General features: G+C 46.3%; 1 protein-coding gene across 8 annotated transcripts in view; it reads left to right on the forward strand.

Moving 5' to 3' along the window:
- The first annotated feature begins 359 nt into the window (after positions 1–359).
- KLF7 (Kruppel like factor 7) overlaps positions 360–26,461 on the forward strand; it is a 61,213-nt gene continuing 35,111 nt past the window's right edge. For 6 of the 8 annotated variants that reach the window (XR_212609.5, XR_001467464.4, XR_005861270.2 and 3 more), the window contains exon 1: positions 360–788. Coding sequence is in view for 3 of the 8 variants with exons in the window: in XM_015289510.4 (XP_015144996.2) it covers positions 687–788 (102 nt within the window). In the remaining 5 variants the exon portion in view is untranslated. The remainder of the gene's footprint in view (positions 789–26,461) is intronic. The other 2 variants (XM_004942644.5, NM_001397491.1) reach the window with 2 other exon arrangements.

A 26,461-nucleotide genomic window follows, 5' to 3' on the forward strand; every position in this document is an offset into this window, starting at 1 on the left:
ATAGCGCCCTAAAAATAGCTCGCCGCGCGCCGCCCCACGAGCCGAGGGGAGAAGGCGGGAGCCTCGCCGCCAGCCAATCGACGAGCAGTCGGCGGTTAAGCTCCGCCCCCTCAGCCATCCTGGCGCTTCCATTGGGCCGCTGTGACTCCAGGCGCGAAGCGGCCCCTCCCCCCCCGCCCCGCCGTTTACCCTACATGGTCACGCGCTGCCTGAGTGGGCTGCGCGCGGGGGGTGGGCGGGGCGGCCGTGAGGCGGCGGCGGGCTGGGAGGGGGGGGGTCGGGCCGGGTTTGCTGAGGGAGGGTGAGAGGGAACCGGGCGGGGGGGCCCGAAAATAAAGCGGGGAGGGGGCGGGGAGGGCGGCGCGAGCGCGCATGGCCGCGGTGGTGGGGACGGGGACGGGGACGGGGACGGGGACGGGGACGTGCCCCGGTGCGGCGGGCGCGGGGTGCTCGGAGCGCGGCCGCCTCGGCCCGGCCCCGCGTCCCTCCGCGCTGACCGAATTCCTTTTTTTTTTTCTTCTTCTTTTTTTTTTTTTTTTTGAAGTGTGACTGAAACAAAACAAAGCAAAAGGGACGCTGGATCTATCATTGGTTGCTTTTCCTCCTCTTTTTTTTATGATCCCAAACACCCCCCTCCAGAGCAAACAAACACACACAAAGCAGAGCAGGGGCCGGCCGGCAGCAGCATGGATGTCTTGGCCAGTTATAGTATATTCCAGGAACTGCAGCTTGTCCACGACACCGGCTACTTCTCAGCTTTGCCATCCTTGGAGGAGAACTGGCAGCAGGTGAATGCTTTACGTTACTCCTGTAAATCTCTTAAGCGCAGGCAGTCGGTGCCTCGGGGCTGCGCTTCTGCCTTTATTTCATTTTTTTGTTCTCTGATTCAGGGTTGGTTGTTTTCCTTTTGTTTTTCATTATTTTTTTTCCCCTTTTTTTTTCTTTTTCTTTTTTTTTTCTTTTTTTCCGCGTGGGTAGAGCTGTACGCCTCTCTCTTTTTGCCACGGCCAGCTGAGCAGCCCGTGCAGCCCTGCCTGCCCGCAGCTGTCCGAGCACCTGAGGCCCGGTGACAGCCGCCAGGTCTGCCTTTGTCACCACCCCTGCTTTTATTTCCTTTCGTTTTTCAGCTTAGTTTTTCATTATTATTATTATTATTATTATTATTATTCCGTTATTTTTGTTCTTTTAAGTGAGGCTGATCGCTTTCCAGCCAGTGCTGACAGCTGGCAGCTGGTGGAAACGGAGTAGATCATTCTTATTTTCAGGTAATTAGTACATGTCAATAAAAATCCTAGCTGAAAGCAGCAGCGGGGGCGGGCAGGTGCATGGAGGCAGAAGCTCTGAGGCTGGATTCTATAAGCAGGGGGGCAACTCATTTTTATTCTTTTTCTCCTATTTTTTTTGGGGGGGGGACGTGAGGAGAAGTGCACGCTTCTTGCCGTGCCTTCAGACAATGCCGCCTCTGGCTGGATCCCATAAACCAGTGCCTTCTGGTTACATGCAGGAAGAATCAGGGTACTTCTAAAGGTGGCAATCGAGTATTATGAATGCATTGAAGTGATGATTGGTGACAGAAAGGAGCCGTAAAAAATTAACGAGGAGCCCAAATGCGTAGACCTATAAATAGTTATCTGCCAGGATAGGGAAGGAAAGGGAAGGCAGCATTCCTCCCTGTAGCCCTGTTTATGGAGGTGATTTTCTGGCAGAGGTGACACGCCAGTTGGAATCCTCTAAACTGGTGTCTCTTTAACAGGAAAAATGTGCTCGTGAGTAAGAATAGTGGAGTGTGGCTGGAATGACATGTGGTGCTGTTGCCACGCACAGACCATGGCACCATCAGCTCAGGAATAATGAGCCACTGGGTTTTGTCTTGCAAGCACTCACATTAGTCTTGGCTAGTGTAAGGGCAGCGTGTGTTAGTTCTCCAGCAAGTGACAGTGTGGAACATTTATTTAATTTTCTTTACAAGCATGTGTGCAGGGAGAAATGTGGCCGGTCAGGCTGGAGCTTTGTCATCTGGCTGTGCTGTTGGCTGGATCTTTAAAGGTTTGCCCTAGTAAAATTGTTTTGGCTCCAGCTTTGTGTGTGCACACACCTACAGGAGGTTTACTGACAGCTATGTGTGAACACATCCAGGATTTAATGTGCAAAATGACCGATCCAACTTTGCTTTATCCTCCAAGGGGGTGGGGATGCTTTTGGTTATTAATATTCAGCTCGACATCCATAGTGGTCACATCTGCTTTCCTTTCATAATTTTCACATGCTAATTAAACTGAAGAGGCTGATATAATTTCATAAAAAAAAATAATAATTTCGTAGCATCGTTGTCGTTGGATTGGCTGCATATTACTAACAGCCCAGGAAGACCAAAGCGAGATAATCTGTTGACCTAGCCAGCATGCTTTAGGCAGTACTGTGCTTGATACTCTGTCTCCTGCTGCCTTCTTTTATGTGTGGCAGAGCAGTCGTTTGTTTGATACTGAACAAAGTACCTACCCAAGCCCACTTGTAGTGTTGCAGTATTTAAATGTAACACTTTCCTGGTTAAACGCCGCTGACTTTCGGCATATTTGGAAAGCGAAGTTGAGAAAAATTTACTACATTTTCCCTCGTTTCCCCTCAGATCTTCCAAGCAGTGCCCAATGTTTCATAATACATCCTGTATTTACAATCTGTTTTTCTCCCTTGTTGCTGCCTGGACTCTCTTTGCAAACAATGGGTGAGCAAAGCTGGTGGATCGCTGGTGGGAGCAGCTGCCATCGCTGTACTGAGCATGCTGCCACATGGGCTTGGCAGACCCACTGACAGAGAGACCCCGATTGCAGTCACTTGTGAACAGAGCCAGGTCTTAGGGATTTATTCACTTTGGGCAAACCGTAGCAGCTTTAGGACGCATTACACGTCTGAGGGTGCGCACCTGAAGGCATCCCTAAAAGCTGTCAGGACTGATCCCTGTAGGAAGCATTGAGGCTGAGGGCAGCAGCTCTAGTTGTGAACAAAGGTGCTTGAATGGGTCTTGCCTCCACTCCCATGAAGATCTCTAGTGCAAGACCTGGTCTCCGTGGCAGCTGCAGTGCAGCGCTTCTGGCAGCAGCAAAGCCATGTCCCCAGGAGATTACTTCAAAGTCTCTTAAATGGGGGGAAATAGTTGTGTGGGTCAAGAGCAGGCTTCCTGGTCAAGCTACGAGCTCAGGTTGCATTGTGATTAGCAGGCTATTGGCCCTCTATGGAGAAGGGTTAGTCCATGCCAATTGCTGCTGCTAGAAGTAGAGTCTCTTCCAGTACTGTAAAAGATGTGTATGCCCCACTGAAAATTTGAGAGCACTCTGGCACGAGAGTGTTGCCACAGTCCTGACTCCCTGTTCCCCTGACTCTGGATCATGCTTTTGTAGCTGAGGATTTCACAGCTGGGCAGTTGCTCATATTTCCGATTGTGAAACACCATCACTCAGAGAGGGCACTGACAGGCAGCAACAGGCAGGTTGCTAAATGCTTGCACGTGATCAGCTGATCTCTCCCTTTTCCCCTTCCCACTATAAGAGAAACGTGAGCAAGTTTGGCATTTACACTTTTGACAGCATTGGAGCTGGATGAGAGCAGCCTAAAATATGTACAACACAAGTGAATTTTGTCATCTCTTCTGTACATTTCCTTTTCAGGAGGAAAAAATACAAAAAACCATCACTCCATCCCAGACATATTTTACATACTGAAAGTAGAAATACCTGGAGTGAAGCTGGAGCTGAATTCATGATGTGTTTTGCATTATTTTAAAACAGATGTTGGTGGGAAGGGGGAGGTTTGGGTTTCAGGCAAGAAAATGCTTGGTTTTACTGTGTCAGCTTTGGCTGTCCTCTTTCAGCCGAAGAGCTTGTGAGGTTAGGAGTGTTTTGGAGTGGAGGTTGGGATTTAATAAGTAGCGCAGCTTCATCAGGAGAGAGAGAACTTTTGTTTAGTCTCTTCAAGCAGCATTGCGCAGCCACAGCACTAGGAGAGATAAAAGGAAGAGGTGGGTTGTGCTTTGAAAAATCAGGCATTTGCTGTACACCAGCTGGCTGGTATCTCAGTATCTGTCTGTTTCTGCCTGATGCTCCATCCTTGCAGTAATGTGAGCCGTCTGGGCCGCTCTCGTCCCTGTGAGCTGACTCCGCATTTCAGAATCCATCTGGAGGTAGATTTCAGCACTTGTGTTGCTGCTGCCCTGCAGCATGAGCTCTGGTCACACGCCATTGCTCACCAGGAGTAGGTGTCTGATGTGGCATCCTCGAGACTGGGATCAGGCTGCAAGGAGAGCAGCACGAGGCCGGGGAGGACCCTGTGGCTCTGCACAGAAGGAAGCGGGCAGAGGGCTGGTTTTGAGGGAGGTGGCTGCAAGGAGTGTATCCCGTGGAGCTGCACGTGGTCCCACTGTCAGTGGGCTGGGCTGCAAAGCAGGGACTGGCAGGGGCTGGACCTGGGGCTTCAGCCTGTTCCTTGTGCTGTGCCCTCACAGCAGTGTTGGAGGAGTCATTAAAAGATCAATGTGCAGAGGGCATCTCCAGTAGTTGGATACATCTCTTCTAAATGCCGCATTTCAAACTTCAGGCTGCCCCTATTACCCTGTTCCTTTGGAGGTCTCTGGGCTCATCGTCCCTCTGTGGACAAGAGGTCTTATGGGAAAGTGTTCTGGGGCTCTCTCTTCATTTTCTGTGCGGGCCACAGAGCACTCTCTAGCATGTGATTCCCAGAGCACAACAAGCAGATAGCTGTATATGTGGTTGATCCAGAAGTTTAAAATCTGCAGGGTTTGACTGTCATATTCTTGTCTATACTGCAAGACAGCCAGCCTTTCCCACGTGTGACATTGGGCAGAGCAGATCTTGTTGGTGAGAATAGCATTGTATTGTTGAACTGATAATGTTTCCTCTTGCCTTGGCTGACCCAGTTGCCCTCAACTGCAGCAAGCCCTGATCCTTTGAAGGGGGATGTACGTTTCCTGAAAGCACAGAATCAAGGAAACCTTTGTTTTGCCCTTGACTCTGTAGTAGAGCCTTCTTTGTGTATTTTTAATCAAGTCTGTAAGCCCATTTTATCTTGTTCTGAAATGGCTGACACCAACGATGCTGAGGCATGGTCTTTGTGGGGTGGGGAGGTTGAAATGACCCATCCTGGCAGAGGGCCTGGAGATCCCGGTGTTGTGTGAGAGCAGAGAATCCCAAAGTGACTAAACTAGTGGAACTCTTACATCTTAATGCTGACTTCTACTTAGCAGACAGGATCATTTTCAGGCCTATAGGAAAAGTTTCCATGCTACTGGAAAGGCATAAGTGACACTGGAAAACATTCCTGCCTCCCCATCATCTCCATTGTTCTAGTTTAATGGCATAGTTGGCCACTACATAAACTGAAACATCTCTTTTAATATTGCTATTTCATCTTGGTTCCAGTCACACTGCAACACATTTCTTAAGTGCTTATAGTACATCGTACCCCTTGAGAATAGCTTGCAGAAATGGTTGACTTCCAAGAACAGTCACATGTGTAAGGCAGCGTGTTTCGGACCTGAGCACCAGTCTATGCTCTCTGCTTGCTCCACGTGCTGAAAGCAAGCTCCTGTCATCCTGTAGAAGGAGATGGAGAAAAAGGAAAGACAAACTGGAAGCTTCTGTCTGTATTGTTTTCTGATTCTCCTTAATTACAGAATCTGCTGTTATAAATTATTAAAGCATTGTGAAAGTGTAGAGCCCTGCAATCCACGTTCCAAGTGTTAAATAGTGGATTGCGTGTGTGACTTACGGCAAGTGATTTTGAAATGGAGTATATACCTGTAAGCAATACACAATCATGCGGATACTGAACTTCAATATGCTGCTTCTTATTTGTTTGGGATGTTTTAACCCTCACACCTCTCAACCCACCGCTGTGTTTATGTTATAATAGGCAGTACATAGATTTGAGTAGGCTCCATAAATATCAAGATATATAGCCGGTCTGCAATGCGGTACTTCCATGTGGAAGTAGCAGAAGCTCTTCAGTATAATGCAGTAATTACACACTGAAGTTTCTGAGCTTAGAGGACAGTGGACAGTGTTTTTTGGGTTTTTTTTTGTTTTTTTTTCTGGATGCTGCCATATTTTTGAGGCCTTGTCCAATATCTTTCCGCTGAGAAACATGCAGTGCGTTGGTTCTCCTTTCTGCACTGGAACGCGTGGTACAGGAATGTAAGAAGGAAGCTGTTTCTGTATGACTCTGTAGCTGCACGTGGCCAACTTTGATCGTGTTTGTCCTTAGAAGAAAGGGATGTTGCTCACTGGTGGAGCAGTGTTGGTGTTCAGTACGTTGAGCAGCTGTGCAATAGTACACCTCATACCAAATCTGTCACATCCTGCAAAAGGGAAGAAATACTTCTGATCACAACACCCAAAACCTCCTAAAAATTATTCACAAGTATAGTCATTGATGGAAGTTTTATTTTAGATGGTAAAGCTGAATTCTGGAGAATTAATAAAGGTTTTCAAGAGTGATGCTGAGTCTCTCTTACTTTCCTCTCTGTTCCTCCCTTGTTATACTAGATAGGGGACAGAGGACAGATCTGATTAAAGAATATTGCCCGGCTTGATGCTGCAATATTTGAGACCATCCCAGTTTTCTTCTGTTGACTTCAGTCTTGATAGGCACTACACGTGCTTGAGTGTCTGAGTTGAGTACTCTCTTGGCTGTGTTTCCTTCCAAGCATTGCCACTTCAACACTTCAAAAGTCATGTGCTTGGTTCACAAAGCACTGAGATGGTCTTTAAAGACACAGGCTTTAAAAAAAAACTGTGATATTCTTTCTGCTTTTCTTGTTTCTGAGCCACTGAAGACTTGTCCTGTGGTCTTTTGTTTTTAAAAATAAAAAAGCTGGTTACTTGATTCCAGCAGCATTAAGAAGATGCTTCTATTGTCTAAGCTTGAGAGACAGCAGCGTGGAGATATGTATACATCCCTGCATGTGCCTGCTAGCCAGGCTGCACTTGCCACCCCTGGCCTTGGCAGCAGCTGGTGGGGAGGGCTGCCTGGCTGCCTGTGAGAGCAGGGTCTGTGTCTCTTCTCCCTTCCTAGAGGAAATTCAGCCGTTGTGCACCGGGGTAGTTAGACATCCTGGATTGCATCAGGGCACCAAACCTCTCCTTGGTTCTTCAGTTACAAGTTGGTAGCTCTGCACTTCTGCGGATGCTGGGAGGATCACTGTTAGAGGCTTGGGGTGCTCAGGAACAGTGGCTGGGGCAAGAGGGGCTGCAGCAGACCCAGCCACCCCATCCCGTGGTGTGAAAGCACAGGGCAGCTGAGAGCCCTCTATGGTGTGGGGTCACCTCTCTGAAATAGTGTAGATGAAGAGCTGAAAGTTGACCTTAACCCCCCCCTCCCCTGGGGTCTGTGGTATCTTTGACACAGCTGGTGCACAGTGCTAATGCTACCTCACCTTGGTTTTTAGGAAGTGGGACAAACGGGAGTCAGGTGTAAGAAACTTGGACAGAAAGGCAAGGATTTGTTTATTTTTAATGTTTTAATATTTTTCACTGTATTGGGAAGCTGCTCTGGTGCTCTTAGTTATTTTAAAGAGGTACCTGCTCTCTCTTTGTTCTCACACGAAGGATCCTTTCCAATCCGGAGCGTTTCCGCTCAGTGCAACTGTGTATTCATTACACGTGCTGTTGTTTAGAGAAGTATTAAGATGCATGTGGTATACTTTACAATGTACACTAAAGAGTCTGAGTCACGCACAGACAGCGTATTAATGCTTGGTGAAGGTCCCACAGACATACGCATTTAAGTGTCATAATGGTTTTGAACACGGGGCTTATAGACCATGTCTGACACATCCTAATCCTGTTGGTTATTTGCCAGCGTTGTGGACCTGCGTGCAAAGCTAGGGCTTAAATCACACAGGGGTGCCAACAGCCCCTGCTCAGCAAGGGGTAGGGAGGTAGCCGAGAACAGAAGCGAGTCTGGGAGACAATGTGATTGATGGTGGGGCATGCAAAGGAGAAGGACACTGGCTTGTGAGAGGCTTTTCTGAGAGAGTCCAATTCGTGTCCTGATTTACAAATCCTGCCCTTAAATTTACAGCTTCCCAAGGTCGATTTGAAATGCACACTGGCATAAGGTTGACATTTGACCGTGATGGAGCTTGTAAATCAACGTGCTTTGACATAAACTGCAATCAGTGAAATTATCTCCATCTATATAATTAAAAAAAAAAACCCAAAAACTTGCCCATAAGCAAGGTTTGCGCTTTTTTTGGATGGGATCATCTTGCCCACCTGCTGTCTTTGCAGCCCTTGCACTGCAACATTCTTCCCATGCAACTGAGTAAAGTGACTGGAAATCAAAGTGAAAGCGACTGTTTGTTTGGATTGTGCAGTGAGGAAAATGCACGCAGCGTGACAAGTAAATTAGATTTTAAAAATGCTTTCGCTACTAATAGGCTACTATGCTGTTAGGCATTTGGTTTTAATCCTGGCTCTTCAGTGGGCATGCTTCATTTCCAAGAAGAAGGAGTTCTTGGGTTGCAAACATTTGCAGTTTCTACCCCTTGCTGACTTGTCTTGCCTCCAGCCTGGGAGGGGAATCAGTACAGAGCTTTGTACTGGTGGGGGTGAGGTAGGGGACTGCCTTTAATTGCCTTCTGCTGTTCACTGGTGCTGAACGGAAAACAAAGGTTCCAGCAAGCAAAGGCCACAGCGAGAATGTTTGATAGGTGGAGGAGAAGAAGGGGAGAGAGCTGCTCCTGTCTGCTTGCTTTTCACACTCTCGTCACAGCCTTAGGTGTGATGTTAGAGACTGATCGCTTTTCTGCTTGATTCAGGTCTGCCCCTGCACGTCACCTCTTGGGTGTGTGAAACTTCAGGTGATGATGAGGTGGTTCCAAAATTCGTGTATTCTAAGAAAGCACTTTAGATTAAACAAAAATGTCATTTTTTGTTTTCAGCTGGAGACTGCTTGTTAGCAAATGTTTCAACCAGGGCTACTTTCTAGAGGCTTTCCTCAGGGCCTGTTCCTATTTCTGATGTGAGAGACTTGGTTTGGCACCTTCCTCTGTGTTGTCCCATGGCCTGAAAACTTGATTCATTTTTCCCAGCTAGTATCAATTTGCCTAATAAAAGATATCTGGGCTCATTGCAGCCTATGACTGTTGCATTTGAGCACTGCAGCCACAGCACCACGTGACACCGTAAGCAGTGCCTGACTGCTTCTGGTCCATAACCTGGAGGTACAAATCTGGTGAGGCATACAGATGCATGAGGTGTGCAACAGCAGTGCAGCCACGTGTCCCCATCACCTCCTCACAGCTACCGGTCACTCTTCTCCCCACTCAGCTCTGCTCAGACGGGACTCCCCACAGCCAGGTGCAAGGTGCTCTGTCATCTTTTGGGTGAGGGTTCTGTGCTCGTCCTGCTTGGGCACCCTTGGCTCACTGTTGGTTCTGGGGTGCTTCACATCCTAGGGTACAGTGGCTCAGGGTCTTTGATCTTTTACTTGTGGCTGCACAGTGGCTTAAAGGGTCACAGCCCTGCTGTGCTTGCTGCCTACTTCTTACTAGTGAAAAGCACTTCATGATCCTTGTTTGGAGGTTGTTTTCTTCTTTTCTTTCTTTTGGCCTCCCGTGTCAGTCTGGAAAATTTATGCTGCTCTGAAGGAAACGTTCCACTCATCTGCAAGCTACTACAGCTGCCGCATGAGTAATAAAATAAGAGAGGGAGGGGGAGAGAAGAAAGATGGGAGCTGGTGTTTCATATGGAAAGCATCAGGAAAGAAATGGCTTTGTTTCCGACACGTGGACAGTGGAGAGACTGCGTTTGCTGCTCAATGGAAAGTCTGTGCCAGTGAAAAGAGACCTCCCTCATCAGTGACTAGATCAGCTGGGGAGGAATGGCAGTGTCTCTTTTAAATTTGTCTACATTTTAAAAGAATAAGGGTAAAGCAGTGGGCACTGGAATGACTGATGGAGAGTATGACCAGTTTGGGCAAAACAGCTCTTTTCCATCTCTCTATGCTGCTGCTATTCCAGTCACAGCTGTTCATAAGCTATGCCAGCACCTCAGGATGGATGTGAACATGGAAAGGTTGCTGTACTTCAGGCAAGGTGCTCATTGTTTTCATGTGGTTTTGGTTTGTGGTCTTTTGGGATAGTATAAAGTTGTGTTTGTAGGCTTTCCTAGACATTTGAGGAAACCAGAAGCTTGTTTTTGGTGTTAAGAAACTCGCTTCTGGTGTAACCAGAAGCCTCCAGTGTTGGAGCTTTAAGAAACAGGTGAAGGAGCAGGAGGGGTTGCAGTCACATAGTGAGAGGAAGGGGGGTTTCTGTCTGATTAGTCCAGGAGAAAAGTAGCAGAGATCTCCTGTCTTGCAAGAAGAGGATGGTGGCTTCAAGTGCTGACACAGCCCAATGAAAGGGACTGTAAGGTGCTTCTGTTGCAGTCGGGGAATTTTAGGATAAGTGCATGTCATCTGGTATCTTACAAGAACAGCCTAGGGTAGGGAAACTAATCTTCCAAGAGTCAAATGCCTGTTCAGCTGGATGCTGAATGATTCCTAGGTTGAAGACTCCGCTGGGACTGTCTCAGATGGATTTTCTTCATACAGTGAAAGCTAGTTCAACTGCGAGGCCTTGTAATTTAGCTGCATCTCTCATCAGATGCTATACTGTGAAAAGGAGGAAATTTCTGTCTCCTTTCCTTTTCTGTATGTTTAAGTGGAAAAGGTTAAGAGGACCTTTGACATCTAGTTCTGAACTCCTTTTTCTCTCTTTAAAAGGGAAAAGTAGTTCTCACATCACATGAGGGTTTTGGATCAGCTGGTGAGTCAGATCCTGGCTGATGCAAACTGATGCAGATCTGCCAAAGTCTCAGTGGTGATACACAGATTTACACTGGCCCGGCATCTCCAAAGTCACTTGACACTTTGGAGGAGAATGGTCTATACAAATCCCGAATATTGTCAGGATGTGGAATAAATACCAGGATATGGGCACAAAGCAGCACACCCATTTTAATGATTTGATTGAAACAATATTGCTGCTCTATGGCTCTCATAAATGCGCTTCAAACGTTGCTGGGGGAGGAGATGGTCTCAAGAGCCATAATGAGAGGATACACTTTTTTAAAATGCTGTGCAGTTGGCCACTAAGTTATGCCCTGGCTCTATTGGCTTATGTCTGTTTTACAGTGAGTGTGGCCCTAGGCATCTTATAAATCCTATTTCTCCCCCTACTTTCAGCTAATATATAATGGAAACTCTGCTGGAAAGAAATTTTCTCTCCATCAGAAAGCGTCTATGAAACAGGATGCGGCATGGTTCGTTTGCTTTGTTTTTTCAAATGAAGAAAGCATGGAGGTGGGAAGCAAAGAGATGTTTCTAAGCTCTAAACATGCCCTCCCCAGCACTGCAAAGTAGAATGATACCTGGTGTGGGCTTTGCTCCTCCCAGGACAGTGATACCTGTCTGGGAAACAAAGACAGATGAGAGGTCTCTGAGCACTCTCAGTGCATGGGAAGATGGGTGGATCCCACATTGATTTACTCTCAGACTTTCACATTCAGCAGTGGGAACCAACCTGAAAGTGGGTGTAAATGTTCATCTGCAGCCTTCTGTGTAATTCCACGGGCAGTTTCCTTAAGGGATTGGATAAATGAGCAGAATGGTATTTTGACCTTGTAATCGGCTTCTATAAGTAAATCAACTTCAAGACCTTTTTGCTGTGTTTTAGTCATGCCAAAAAGCTGTGGTATAGGCATGGGTGACCCGAAGGCAGGGCCATGTGTGTGTGTGCATGGGTGGCCAGGCGAGCCCCTCATCTGGAGAATCCATGGCACACGTGGGTTGTTCTAGGTTGGAGGAGAGGCCAACCTGGTGGAGGTGGTGCTTCCTCCAAGGTTTACTGAAATCAAACGTGAATCTGTGTCACGTCATGTAGTGCCATGACATGGAGAGAGTGTGGGGCTGAATTCTTCCTTTAGATCGGCCTCTGAGGTTGAGGAAGATCATAGGAGAGCTTATATTTAGCATGGGGGGGGATCTGAATGGCAAATTCTGAAGACAAATGAGGTTCAAGAGCAGAGTACACCAAACTGAGTACACGGGGTGTAAAGGCATTTTCGGTTACTACCTTCATCCAGCATCAATTAACTGTGCATATAAACAGATCTGGTCCATTGCTAATTTCTGATTTTCTAAATTGCTAATCAGCAGTTCTGCTAATTCAGAAATTTCTAATCCCAAAATGAGCATAGGCAAAAATAATCTCTCTTACGTCATAAAATCCTTTTGCCTGGGTGCCATTTCTCACTGTATGCCCTGGTGCATCTTCGTCATCTCATTGGAAATCTGCCTAGTGTGAGACCCTGCTTTCCTTGGGAGCATGGGCTAAAACCTCATCTGGGGGAAGAATACCTAAAAGCCTGTTTTCCTTCCTACTTGAATCTAATTCCTCACTGTCCTGTATTCTCTCATTTGTCCACGAGAAACTCCATTGCTTTGGTTTTTTATCCAATCCATAATAGAATGAAGTGATGTTTTTTACCGTCTTTATCTGTATTAACTCTTTCAAGCATTTTCGTCTAAATGTAAAATGAGACTTCCTCTCATTGTCTGGAAATTATAATACTGACTGTGCAGCAGACATGAAAAATAGTAATAAATGTGCACGTCCCCTTCAATTTTGTCATACTTTCCATTTTGGTGTTCCTTCCAGTTTTCCTGTATATCAGATGCTCAGGGTGTGTCCTCCAAGCCATATTGGTCTTTGCTGTCTTATCTGCTTAGAATCTCTTTTCAGCCAACTGGATCTCAGCTTTGTAGTCGGTGTCTGTGTGCTCTGTTGCTATTTCTTCCGTAAATGCATTCATTTATCTTTCTCCAAATTCAGTCTCAAGGATTTGGTTTCCTGCCCCTGTGTGTGTTTCTTTATATACACTCTCTCTGGTGGCATCACAAAACAAAACAAAACAAAAAAAAACAACCCTAAAACACCACAAAAGAAGACTTTAGCATTTACTGTTTGTGCCCTTTTCCCTGCTTTCTTCACAGTGGAAGCTTTTTTATCAGTTTCCTTAGTTTTCCGGGTTGTTTTTATTAAGATGTCTTTCAGAGGAAACAACAACAACAAAAGAAAAATGATGCCAAGTTTTGTTTGTTTGCTTAATGAAACAGATCAAAACTCAAGTGGATGAAGGCAAAATTGTGTTAATGATTGGACGTGATGGTAGCTGATCAGAGTGGTTATTGACAGCAGACAGTGGAAAACTTCAGCATTTTGGGGTCTAAAACCAAATACAGGTATGGGTTTGAAAACTGTGATGTTAGGAGTGATGGGAGGAGTAGGGCTGCCATGAGCTGCTGCCCCTTGTTCAGAAAACAGCACATGTGTGCCAAAAGCTGCCCTGGTTTTCTTGATCATGGCTCATTAGAAAAGCTGCTTGAATTTCTGTGACACCTGACACACCTCTGTCCTGCCCCTCAGCAAAGGCAGCGGTGTGGGCAGTGTCCCAGCACCACCGCACTGCCTAGGAGGAGGCCCCTCTTGGTGGCCATGGGCAACGCGGCTCCATGGGGCCACGGGAGAGCACGTAGACCTGCAGCACCCTCACGCTGATCCTGCAGCAGAGGAAAGATGCTGTTGTCAGTGTGAGGAGCTTGGAAGGCATTGTTGGTAGCGTACATTTTCCTGGACTTTTACGTGGGCTCATCCTGTGAAGCTGTGAGCGTATTTCTGGGTGCTGGCTGCCACTAAGAACCCTTCCTGTTGCTTCCACCAGCTCATTGCATGGCCTCAGTCCCTGCAGCACAGAAAGGCACCATTTCCACCTCCTCCACAGCGGCTGTTGCTGAGTCAGTGCTGGGCAGGCAGCTCGGCCTTGTCCCAAGGCTGCTGGAAGCAATGGAAATAATTCCCTTGCATCCAAGTGGGTTCTGGACTGGATCCAAGAGAGGCAGGACTGGTATGTCCTGGCCGCGCCACCGTAAAGGAGGATTTGAGGAAGCTGCTAGCAGGAGGCACGCTTGAGATGCGGGGAAGCACTGAGTGCCATGAGCTGCGCTGAGCTCGGCTGCTCGCCCTGCACTTAAGGCCTTCCTGGTCTGTTTGTCCGCTTTGCTGCTTTTAACCATTGCCGCTCCTTTGGGGCAGCTCAGGATGCTCACAGAGGAGGCTCGCAAAGAAGTCTTTTCCTGGTGTTTTGGAGGATGTGTGATTCCCCTTCCTTCCTGCACAGGAGGAATGCTGCTCAGCCCGTAGTGTCTGCTGGGGTTGTAACAAAGCAGTGGGGCCTCACTCGATAGTAATGAGCTGCACAGCTGGTTGTGGGCTGCGGGGCTGTGATGGTTTTCTCCAGGTTGTGCCTCTGTGAAAACTGGTCACAAAAACTGTAATCTTTCTCCTCTTTTTTTTTTTCTTTTTCTTTTTCTTATCCCTGGCAAGTTGGGGTTGTCCTTGAAGAGTGTGAGGGGATACAAAATAATGTGTTAATCCACGCTCAGCTGGCCTTTGGGGCTGTAACTGTGTTCTTTTAGAAGTGCAGGTATCAGGTATACAAAACAAGGTCTTGCCTGGGAATTAGCAGCTTTCTCAAGCACAAGCATTTCACCAACAGGACAGAGGTGAGCACCTTCTAGGGATGTCTGTGCAGAACACAAGGACTGTAAAGAAATAGGTTCTGCACAGTGCACTGTTGCAGATGTTCTTGCAGACAGATATGTAAAAAAGCCAAATGTTTTAATGATAATTAAGGAGTAAAAGAGAAGAAAGGACCTGCTACAATTAGGCACCACGTGACATCGTCCTTATGAGCTGATGGCGTGATTGCATTGCTCCACATCCCTGGTGTATTATTCCACTTAATGACTTCCAGGTGGAGTTGAAAAAAGAAGCGTGTGCAGAAAATCGTCTTTCCGTTGAGATACTAATCAATACAAAAGTTTAAGTTCAGAGATAAAATACGAACAAGAAAACTGGAAAAGCAATACTCTGTGCATACCTGTGTTTCAGCACCAGGGACCAACAGTGAGGAAGGACTTTCTCCTTCACCCACCGTTGCCAGTGGGTTTGTGTGGTCTGAGGCAGTAAAGTTCCCTAGCAGTACCCTGGTGAGTCAGAGGACTGACACCTACAGTCTTTCAGAGGCTCAGATTTTCCAAGAGCAATGACAGAGCTGTTTCAGCAAAGCAAAATGCATATGGTTCCACCCGAGACCCAGGGTTTTAGAGCATTCAGATGTCTGTTTGATACGATGACTGAGCTGTGAACACATAGGATGCTTCGGTCATTGCCCACAGAGAGCAGGGAGCTGTAGGTGCCCGTTCTTCTGGCTGGGAAATTGGGGTACCCAAATACTCACTTGTCACAAAGAGGAAGCCAAGAGCGGAGCCTGAAAAGGCTACTGGTTCCCTGATCTCTATTTTAATTAAATTCTTTTTGCAATTGTCTTCCCTGGCAGTTTAGCTGGTGGAATGTGGTCTAGCGGAGGAATTTTTGGCTGCAGACTTGACAGGAATATTTTTCTGGGCCAAATTCTTGCTTAGTGTAAATTAAGATAACTCCACTAGCTATGATTACAGTTCAAGTGATTTACTCCTGCCCGTGAGAATCTGGCCCTGGCTTGCAGACAGTGGGCAGTGTGATATAATTTGTTCTTTTTAATTTTAGTCTGTCTAGACACTTGTACAGCACCCCTTTCTGGGAGAGCTTTATGCCAGCAGCTCTGGAGTAACACCGCACTTTTCTGATGAGAAAACCTTGGTAAATACATTGTAGAGACACGTAGCGAGTTCAAGTTTAGCCTTTTACCTTCCTTGTGCAGTATGTGGCTTTGATGGTGTATGGGAACTGTTGAATCATGGCCTGAACCTCTGATTAATCACCTGAGGTCAGCTGCGGGAGCACAGGTGAAGGCAATTCAGCTGTGTGACAGGAAGGGGTGGAGCCTGGCTGCACCTCTCCTAGACCCCCCCATTTAAGGGCTGACTGCCACTGGGGAAGGCTCTCTTTCTGGAGATGGCTTTCCTTCTGGAGATCACTTCCTTTGGAGTTTTTCTGTAAGCCTAGGGTAAGGGTGAGCATTTCATTTATTTTTGATTATCCCTTTCCATCATGATAATCCTTCTAGTTATACAATCTGTAGATACCAGCCTAACTACACCGCTCTGTATGTTTGTTGATTGTACAGGTGGTCTTTGTGTTTTTAGATTGGAGAGGTGGCAGGATTTCTTCCCGGTGGAAGGGAAAAACAAGTCGTGTTGTTTTCTCTGTCTTTTGACTGTGTCCAAGCTGAGTGCTGAAGAAAGACAACCGGTGCAGATGCATCATTTCTATGGTGCTCTTTCTTTTAGCTTCTCTGTTGTGTTTTTTCCTTCACAAACCACCTGGGATGGTGCACAACACACACACACACTGCTGTCTGCATGATGCCCTTCCTCCCACTTGGCTTGTGGTGCATGCAGGGCCCCGTTTTTACTAAATCCTTGGATTTGCTGGCCATACTTGAGCAGGTGATTGGCTATAAGTGTTTTTCTCCCCTTCCGTTCTCTTGCCAATTCCTGAGCTACTTGCCAGGACTGTCTGTAAACTCTTTGTGAAGAGCCAAACACAGAAGGGCCATGGCTCTGACCAGGGCTTGGCAGTGGTAGCGATGTATATCCTTCTCCTACCGTTCCTTCTGCTTGAATCCAAACACCCTGAACTCAGCCCCCAGACCCCATAATATTCTTACAAGATTTGCTATTCATCAAGTCCCACCCTCTGCAGTCACATTATTGTTAACTGCCTACATTTATGTGTCTGCCCCCAGCCCATGAAGAAAAGGCTTTTCGTAGCTGCAAAGAAAAGCCTGAAGATAGGAATCTTAAAGCAATTAAAAGTAAGATTTCTTTTTGAAAAAAAAAAAACAACAAAAAACACAAAAACAAAACCAGCCCAACACATAATGCACAAAATACGTATGGGTTTCCACCTGAGCTTGATCAATACTGACAAAGCAGAGTTCTCCCAGAAAAGCAGCTTGCATGGAAATGGGTAAGAGATTCTTTGTGCAGTGTAATGATTTTGAGAGACATTTCCCCTGTGAACTGCTGCCGAGTTTGCACCCCTTCCCCCACGGTCAGCAGAGGCAGGAACATATGACCAGCTGCGTGTAAGCCATCGCTGTGTTAATAATGCTGCTGTATTGATCAAATTGGGCTTCTTTGTCACCGGGGACATCTGGGGGGATTTGTTCAGACTCTTAAGGCTATGCCTCCTAAAGAGCATTTTCCAGTCTTTTCAGTGGGCGAAGGGTGTGCTGTGCTTTTTGTCCTAGCGTGCAGAACGGTGCTTTCAAAAGATTTCATGGTGTCCCACCACCCATTGCCTTTCTTTTCTGCTTTCACGGCTTCCACCTCATTGCTGCTCAGAACTGGCCATGTCTCAAGCTTCAAAATGCGTTGCAGCAAGATCTGATTCTCTGCCCTTGGAAAGCTCCTTGTGGCTGTAAGCACTGCTGCTGCTGGAATGTGGATAAACACAGAGTTACGGGAACAGGAGAGGCTTCCTCTTTGCTTAGAAAGTGAGCAAAACATCGGTAAGAATGCGGCAGAGAAGGAAAACATGTGCAGGGTGGTTTTGTTTCCCTGCCTCCGCCTCCAGGCTGATATTCATGACCTTGTTAAGAAGATCGGTGTGCTTCAGAGGCTGCACGTGGTCATTTTTAAGTGTAGGGAAAAACGAAATGTGGCTTTTATTTTTTTTTCATCTGATAAATTGCCAATTGCAGGTTTTACTTACAGAACACTCTGAGTAGGCTGAGAAGAACATGATCACCTTGATATTATATTTATGAGTAAAAATGGTATGAGGCAAGGAAAGCTCTTAGCTTGCATGTGAAGAAGACTTTTAATGCAGTTTTTGCTTCCAGGAGTGCATCATTACTTGTGGTGGAGTAGGGACAAATTAGCATGTTCAGAGGAGGAGTGGACCACCTCAGGGAGCACCCACGGGCTTGCGGGGTCCATTTGACTCCATGCTTTTCTGACATGTATTGTGCACTTAGTGCTGTGGTGATGGGAGATCCGCAGGGCTGGGGATACCTGTGGTCTGAACGGAAGGGTTAGAGATGAAGAGTGGATGAAATCCCTCTGAGCACTGCTCTCATGATGGGAAGCATCACTGAGGCGCTCATGCTGTCCTCCTGAATGTGTCCACATGTTGAAAAGGGCTATTTTTGGCTTCTGGAGGGACTCGGCATGGCAAAAGTCATGAATAGTGCTTGAAATATAGCATCCTGGATGTACTGGCTGTGCCAGCATATAGCGTTAGCGATAACTAGCACAGCATGTTTTGAGCTTGTTTCTCTCCCTTCCTGAGTCCTCGTTCCTGGACTGTGGGACTGAAGCAAATCCCTCCAGCAGCCCCAGTTACCACCACAAGGAATTTTGGCTCTCACTTCAGCACTGATATCATTGCAACCGCCTGGGAAATGGTAGGAGGAGAAACAGCAAAGGCTCCCAGGATCGTTCCCTGTGAGGCAGAGGCTCAGCCTGTGGTCTCTTGTGCAACTCCTCCTTGCCTAGCATAAAGGTTACCTTTGTGTGTTTATAACCAAAATAATATTGCAGCTCCTGAAAGCTGTAATTTGTACGTGGGGGAACATGATGTTTGTGTTTATCTGTTACAGGGACTGTACCATAGAAGAGTGACAGAGTTCTGAAAGTGTTTGGGACAGTGATAGCTGGCAACAGACCCTGCCTGTGAGGGCTACTAAAAATGACTTAAGAAATATTGATGATAAACAAAATGGCGGGGAGGGTTGGTTGTGCCACAAGGAAGGGGATGCCACTTCTGCTGCAGGAGAGCTGTCAAACCTCAGCAACAGAGCACGTGTCCTTGCTCTTCCCCTTCCTACAGATCAAGCCAAGAGAGTTTGGTCACAGTCTTCCAGGCCACGACAGTAGAGATTTCCATCCCATTGCAAAAAGACAATAGAGGGAAGGAGCAGTATACAGCTGCCCCACAAAAGCAGGCTTATTGTAGAAGGTACTATGTAGGCTTAAACAAGTGTAGAAAAGGAAGATCAGGGAAAATAAGACTCTTCAGGTAAACTAAATTTTTAAAATGTCTGAGTTGGAAATAAACCCAATAGCACGTCTCCTCTCAGGATTATAATGGCTACAGTATGTTTCTCTTTTCCTTGTTGGTACATGGGTTTTGTTTGTTTCTGTTCTGGAGGGTGGTGAGAGACCAGAGTACCCCCCTGTACCAAACCCTTTATGTTTGGTAGTGAGTTGGAGCTGTGTGTGATGGTTCAATCAGTAAGGCTCTATGCTGTGAGTGTGCTATCTTCTAATTCCCAGCAACATCATTAGGGTCTTCTGATCTTGGAGAAAGGCACAATGTCAAATCTCATTCGGTTTACTTAGGGATGGGGCTGGAAAGCCAAAGGTCTCACTAAGATCCTCTGAGCAGTAAGGTGCAGGCAGGGTGGATGCTGAAAGCCTTGCAGCATTGTTAGCAGAAATGCCCTCACCTTCAGAAGGTGGTGCTGAGTGTTGTGCTCATTGTGGGCCTGGAATTAATTTGAGAACCCTCCCAATTAATCTGAGAGGGACAAATGCCAGGGAAAACTTGAGGCAGGGTCTGGCAGTCTTGCACAGTATTTTCCAATATGTTTCCAGGGACATTTTTCCAGGAGAAAGAGAGAGCATGACATGGGGCAGTGCCTTGCCTTGACCACAAGGCTCCCACCAAAGGAAAATGCTGCTGAGGAGATGCAGTGTGAAGGAACAAGGGAAGGGAGGATGCTAGTGGGGGAGGAGGCTAGAAAGAAGAGTCTCTGGGAAGTCGTTGTGTCAAGCAGCTTTCTGAGCAGGTCTTAGTCAGTTCCTCTCCCATCCTTCGCCTCTTTCATCTGATGCTGCAGAACTTCATTATCTCCTGATGCTTCATCAGAGCACTCAGCCTCTGCTTGCAGTAATGTAGTACCACCCTCTGGGACTTTCTGTGTTGTAATCTCTGCAGACCTGGCATTCGGCAGGTATCCATACTGAGCGTTTCTGTGAAGGATGGCATGATGGCTTATCACATAGTTGGATCCTCTAACAACACAGCAAGGCTCTTGTGCACAGAAAAATCTTGAATTGACCACGTTGGCTGCTTGGATGCTGGGAAGTTGTTAGATCTTCCAGGAATACCAAGGCATTGCATTCCTTCTAGGCTATTTTCTGGCTGTTACTACTATTAATAGCTTTGTCCTGAAATAGCACTTTCATATGGCAGTGTCTTAAAATCCATAACAACTGGGTGGATGTCCACAGTCAACAGACTGAACAAGCCAGAACAAGAGCTGTGCCTGTGTAAGTTGGCTCACAAAGGTGTTCTGGCCCTGGGCAGCTGGTGATGGGACCTGCTGAGCTTTCGTAATTCAGTTGATGGGGGGGCTCTTGGTGGCATCTCCCAGCTGTCCATCTTATGCAGCAGCTGCTAGCTGTACAGCCTACTGCAAGCTGCACTGATGCAGGGAAGATCTTTCTTTCACGAGGAGGGAGCGTTACCTGGTCTTGGACTGACAGCACACTTTGACTTGCCAATAGTATCCACAAAAGGATACTATACCAGATTCCTTTTTGTATGGTCTAAGGCACTTTGGGGACACAGCTCACCTCAGGTGCCTGTAGGCAGGTGCCTGTGTTGCTGATGAGTGGCTGGGCAGATTCTGGCAGGCTCTTTGCCAGTATGCTCCAGCAAATCACTTTAAGAAGAGAACCCCACTGCTTTCACAGGGACTTGTGGCAGCACAAGTGCACCGTCTGTGAGATTTGAGGCTGGATCAGAATCCCTGATGGCTTCAGTTTTGGCACAAATGCTTTGGCAGTGCAACACAGAAAAGGAAAACAAGGAAAACATTCTTGGCAGCAAGGGGGTATCCTTTAGAGAGCACCTGCTGTTGAGTAACAGGCAAGTTTACCTGCAGTGGGATGCATGAAGACTCTTCTTTCTCTGCACAGACGATGAAAATGCTGGGTAGGCATGGCAGTAACCAGATAGTGAGAACCTCCAAATACACTGCTGGCCCGCATTAAGAATCCAAGCATCAGGATGTCTGAAGATGGTGGTGTTTTTAAATTCTTCCAATTTTTCCACTTGGGTCACATCGTTCCTAATAAAGTAGAGAAGATTTGCAATGTAAAATAGCAATCTCCAGCCATCTAGGAACATGTCAAATTTTGCTTCACGTAAGCCGGAGTTAAATGGTGCTAATTTAGAGCAGAACTTCATGGAGTTTGAGTGTTGGCAGTGTCCTCGGCTGATGTAAACAGGAACAATGAAATCAGTGCTGCTCTGTGCTGATTTACCCCAGCTGAGGATCCGGTTGTGCTTCCCATCGCTTTGTTTCTGGATTGAGTTTTTTCTCAGTGTGATGGTGAAACCTGAGGCTGCTGTCTTCTCTTTTCCTTTCCCAGACTGGCATATTTATCACGGCAGCGCACGCATCTTCTTGCTCTTGTAAGATAACAAATTGCCCAAATGATTTTTTAAAAAAAGGAGAAAGAAAAAGGCAGCAAAAGGCTTTTGTAAGAGTGATTAGACAGTTGCTGTGTTCATGTTAGAGCTGAAACTTCAGCCAAGCAGTACACTGTTCCCTGCATGGCTTCAGGCAGACTTTGGTCCTATATGTTTATTGTGGTTTGGGCATGGTATAAATGCTCTTCTATTCTTCTTAGTTCTGACCTTATTCTACTCCGTATTCCCCTACTTCCTCCTGCTTCCTGTTTCCCAGACAGGTCCCCACCTCTTCCTCCCCACAGCCAAAAACAATACAAAAGCCAATGTACAGAAGGTCTTTTTGAGCCGTGAGATGTGACAGTGAATGAGCATCGTGTGTGGGGTAGATGCAGTAGTCCCAGCACACAGATGCTGATCGTACAAATTTAAGTTGAGGAAGAGCACATTTTTGGGTTAGGAATTCAGTGTTATACACCCTCCCGTTTCATATGTTTTTAGGTCAGAGCAGAGGTGACTCACAGCCCTCCACCCAGAATGCTCTCCTGTGGAACGTACCGCATCTTGAGTGTATCGATGACACCTCCTCTTAAGGTTTCAGTTAATTGTGAAGAATTGTGCTTGCAAATATGTTGCCTGAGCCCATGAGAGCACACCCGGTGCACACATTAGTGCCAGCTGATGAGGAAATGTGAAGCATCTCTGGATGTTAGTGAAACATCTCTAGCTAGTACGTTTTCTTCATTCACAATCCAGTCTGGACTAATTGCAAGGAATCCAGTTCTGCTCTGTAACCCCACAGCAATACATCGTAGGGATGAATCTTAATTGAGGATCGAGACCTAAAATATTGCTCTACTTTGTACGTTTCACAGCCGTCAGCATTTACTTTAGCATATCCATTTCCTGTGAGAAGTTTACCACACTCTGGGGCATGCTTTGAACCCATTCCTTTGATTTCAGTGGGAGCTAGAGCGGGCAATTCCAGGAGCTAATTGTCCCTTTTTGCTATTTATAATGCTAAATTAAAGCTGCTTCCAAGTGGGACAGCAACAGGTTAAATACCTACTCAGTGAAGTTTGGAGGGAAGTTTGTAGCGAGGGCCACTAGCCAGCTGCTCACAGCCATGCACGGCTCTTACACAAAGAAGTGATCTCTTCAGAGAGATTCTGAAAGGAGTTATTTATACGCATCTATATATAATAGCTTAAAGGGCTTTTGTACGGCTACTTGTGGTCTGACCTGCACGGCAGCACACAGTGCGTGCTCTGATGTGTAAGCACACATGGGTTTTATCATATTTTGATACTAGCACAATGGGCTGCCTCCACTTTTGAATTCATGTGGCCGTCCTTAATCCTTTGCTGACACTGCTGCTGGTTTTTGTTGTGACTGCTTCAGATATTTTTTCTATCGTTATTAAACAGCCCCGAAAAAACCAAACCAAAACAAAAAACCAACCCAAGCCCTCCAAAGCCCTGCTTCAGTGTTCGCAGATTTCTTTCATCCATTTTTTTTAATCTAGATGCCTATCAAATCCAGCCATGCTTAGCTGCAGTCCTTTGTTCAGCATCTCACAACCAGCACACTGAAGCTCTCTATGCTTAGAGCCCAAATACCACAGACTTTCAGTGAACAAATGTGGTTTGTCCTTTTACAAAAAATATTTGTCTGATACGACTTATTTAATTATGGCTAATTGGGGAGCAAATCTTGATTTTTTTTTTTGACTTCTTGATTAGATTTGCGGGTTATTCTGTTTGAGGCATTTGTTTCTCTACCCATTTCTGCTGGTGGAAATTGCTGATTTATGGCAGAAGTGGTTTGTTTTCCTTTAAGCTTTAGAGGCTGACCAAAGTCTTTGCTGACGCTGGTTACGTCGTGCCCCACAGCAACAGGAAGATGGCTCCTGTTTATGTGAAGGTTGTGATGCTGCTCCTTAAGTAAATATGCAGGCTTCTTACATTAAATGGTATCTTTGCTTAATGAGGCCAGGGCTTCTGATTTCAATATCTTTTATGGTCAGAAGAACGCTGTGAAAAGAATGCAGGGAGAAAGCCGCCAGGGTTGTGATACAGGAACATTCTTTGAGAGTGTTTTTGTGCCTGAATAATAGTGAATGGGCTGGTTTGGCTAAATACATTTCCTTAAAAGTTCACTCTTTGGGCTGACACCAAGGGGAAAAAACGGACACGGGTTGTAATTATCTTGAGCACATTTGCAAACAGAGACTTGGGTTCTCTGTAGAATATTCAACAGCAATGGTGGAGTTAACAGACTTGCCTGGCCCAGCCTGCTGGCTGCTGGGACTCACTCAGCCCCTGTGAGCAGACCGGCCTGGCAGCCCATGCATGTGCTGGAGTTACCACAGGAAAACAGGGCTTTGTATATCAGCTGATCTTTGCTGACCGTGTGTGTGTGCCTGATTTTGCTCTCGGCAAAAGCCTGCTTGTTGAGCATAAAGTTAACTTGGATTTGCCTCATATTTACAGGGGGCTAAGAATGCGTGCAGAGTTTTACTGTGAGTCAGGTGTCTGCACGTAGCTTATTGTTGTACCCGAGAAGCATAGCTGTCTTTTTCTTAAGGAACTGCATAACATTTAGGCAGGATGCGCCGGCACATGGCTAGGAGTTTGCCTTTCTTATCTTTGAGATAGAAACTCTTTGCTGTTGCCTAGCTGGAACCTTTTCTTACTATTCATTCATTTCAGAGTGCAGCGTTCCCATTTTCCTGAATGTATTTAGCAAAACTACTTACTTTAGTACTAAAATTCTGTTAATTTTATGCCATCCCAAATGTTGGGCTTCAGATGTGCTGCAGCTTTTGACAACTAGCAACTGCCCAGTAAAGGTTGCCAAGAGGAGAAAAGCTGGAGGTTTTGGCAGCTGGCTGGATATAGATGGCAACATTGGAATAGACGGGCAAGAGTATTGGGGTTTGTTGTTGTTCTGGAAGTAATGAAGGCTTCTGGTGGCAGGGAGGAGATGGAGCTTTCAAAACTTGCTTTAGGGTTAAAGCAAAAAGTAACATGACGTTCCAGGGAAGGCAGGTAAACTTTGGACCTCTTACTCCTCTTAATTCAGAGCTGTCTCACAGCATTCCATTCAATATCCAGGAACCAAAATGCAAGTGCCACTGCAGCTGAAAGCTTTTGCTTTCCTGGTGAACGACATACTGGCACCAGGCACTGGACCTGGAAGCGGGCTGTCGTAGTTTGGTCTCAGTGAGCCATGGTAACCCTCACCTTACAATTCTTGTTTTGTGATGCTTTCAGGTTGAGGATGCTTTCTGTTGCAGCCTTGACACGTCTGTAATTTTTTCATGTTACAAATGAGATCCATTTTTTATGTGCCAGCGGATAGTGATGAGATCACAATGGAGGATGAAGCTTGACCTTAGCTGCTGCATATATAATTCTGCTTTGCACCAATAAACATTTGCTGCAAAGAGAATCCTTTCAAGTACTGTAAACAGAGCTGGTAGATCAGACCTGCTTGTCAACCACATTTGACATTTTCATTCTCTGTCACAGCCTGATCTAAGTATCCAACTTCTTAATTAGGTTTTGGATAGCTTCCAAGATCGGTGCTTGATGTCCCATTTTATCTGCAGTAAAATGGCACTTAGAATTAACTAGCACTTCCAGATGAGGACTTCCCATAATCTGCTAGAAAAATTCAGAATCAAGATGTTGTAAAATACTTCAGCATCAACAAAACAGAGGAACCTACTGAACGTGTTGATTAGGTGTCTTCCCCAGCTGGCCTCAAATCATTTGAAGTGTTTGGGCTTTGTTTTACCCTTGGCTGAACTTCGCTGTCACTGCGTTGTCCTGTCTTTGGCTGTACAAAACACGCAGGAGTTTGAGTACTGCAAAGGCTTTCTGCTGGCTGCTGTTAGGTGAGCGCTAAGCTCTGCTGAGAATGGTACGTGTATCACATCTCCACTCAGAGGCACGCGTGTGCTTCTTTTCCACTGTGTTTTGTGAGAAGTAGGGCCTTGCCAGGCATAGGGGAGCGCTGCAGTGGTTGTCTTGTACTGCCAGAAGGATGTGGTCCTGTGTGTGGAAGTGTTGTGGTGTATTCTGCTGCTCTGCTGAGGAGGTGGTATGGTGTGGGGAACAGAGAGATGTCGCAGTTCACCAGAGTGTAGTCAGGAAGCACCCGCCGTTGTTTGTAGGTGATGGAAATGTACCTCTGCTGAGAAAGTGAACCTTTTTGCAATTGTATCCAAAGTTAAGAAATCAGGCTGAGTTCTTGTTGGGAATGTGCACGTGCCAGATGGTCGTCCTTTGCTCGCTGGCTTTCTGCAAGTATCTGGAGTTTACCAAAGTCATATCCTATTATTTCTCAGCTATTAATCATCGCTTATTGTAACTGGCTAAACCGAGGAGCAACGGGCAAAGAGAATGACCCTTGTTAGCCAGGGCAGATGGGTTGAAGTAGCTGGGTCACTTTTTATCCTTAGCCTGCAAAAACCATTTGACAGCAGTCAACAGTCTGACTGATCTTCTTATGTCCCTGAAGGGAACCATCTTCCTCTTCCCATTACAGTTTTGAAGCCTTTATTGCCACAAATCCTTCAGGCACTGGGCAAGGAAGTTTAATACCCATCACTATGCTGCTGTGTAACAACCTATGGCACAGGAAGGCTTAGTTTACACATGAGATGTATTGCATCTATTAGAGCAATCTCCCCCTCTCTTGCATGAGCATGTAATGAGAATCCAGATGTCCAGCAGAACTGGCAATGACAGCAAGAGCAGCTTGCTTCTGTCTCAGGTAACACTGGACCACTGTCCTCTCAGGTTGGTGGTGGAAGTAAATTTCACCAGTGTCTGAATCTGGCCATGTGGGCTCATGTCTCTGGGTAGCTGTGAGCATCCTGCTGCTCTCACACAGAATTGTTTGGTTTTGCTGCACTTGTTGGCAAGTAACTGTGGGAATAGAGATGGAAGAACCATCTTGCTGCTT

This window comes from Gallus gallus, chromosome 7 (assembly GCF_016699485.2).
Source record: "Gallus gallus isolate bGalGal1 chromosome 7, bGalGal1.mat.broiler.GRCg7b, whole genome shotgun sequence".
NCBI lineage: Eukaryota > Metazoa > Chordata > Aves > Galliformes > Phasianidae > Gallus > Gallus gallus.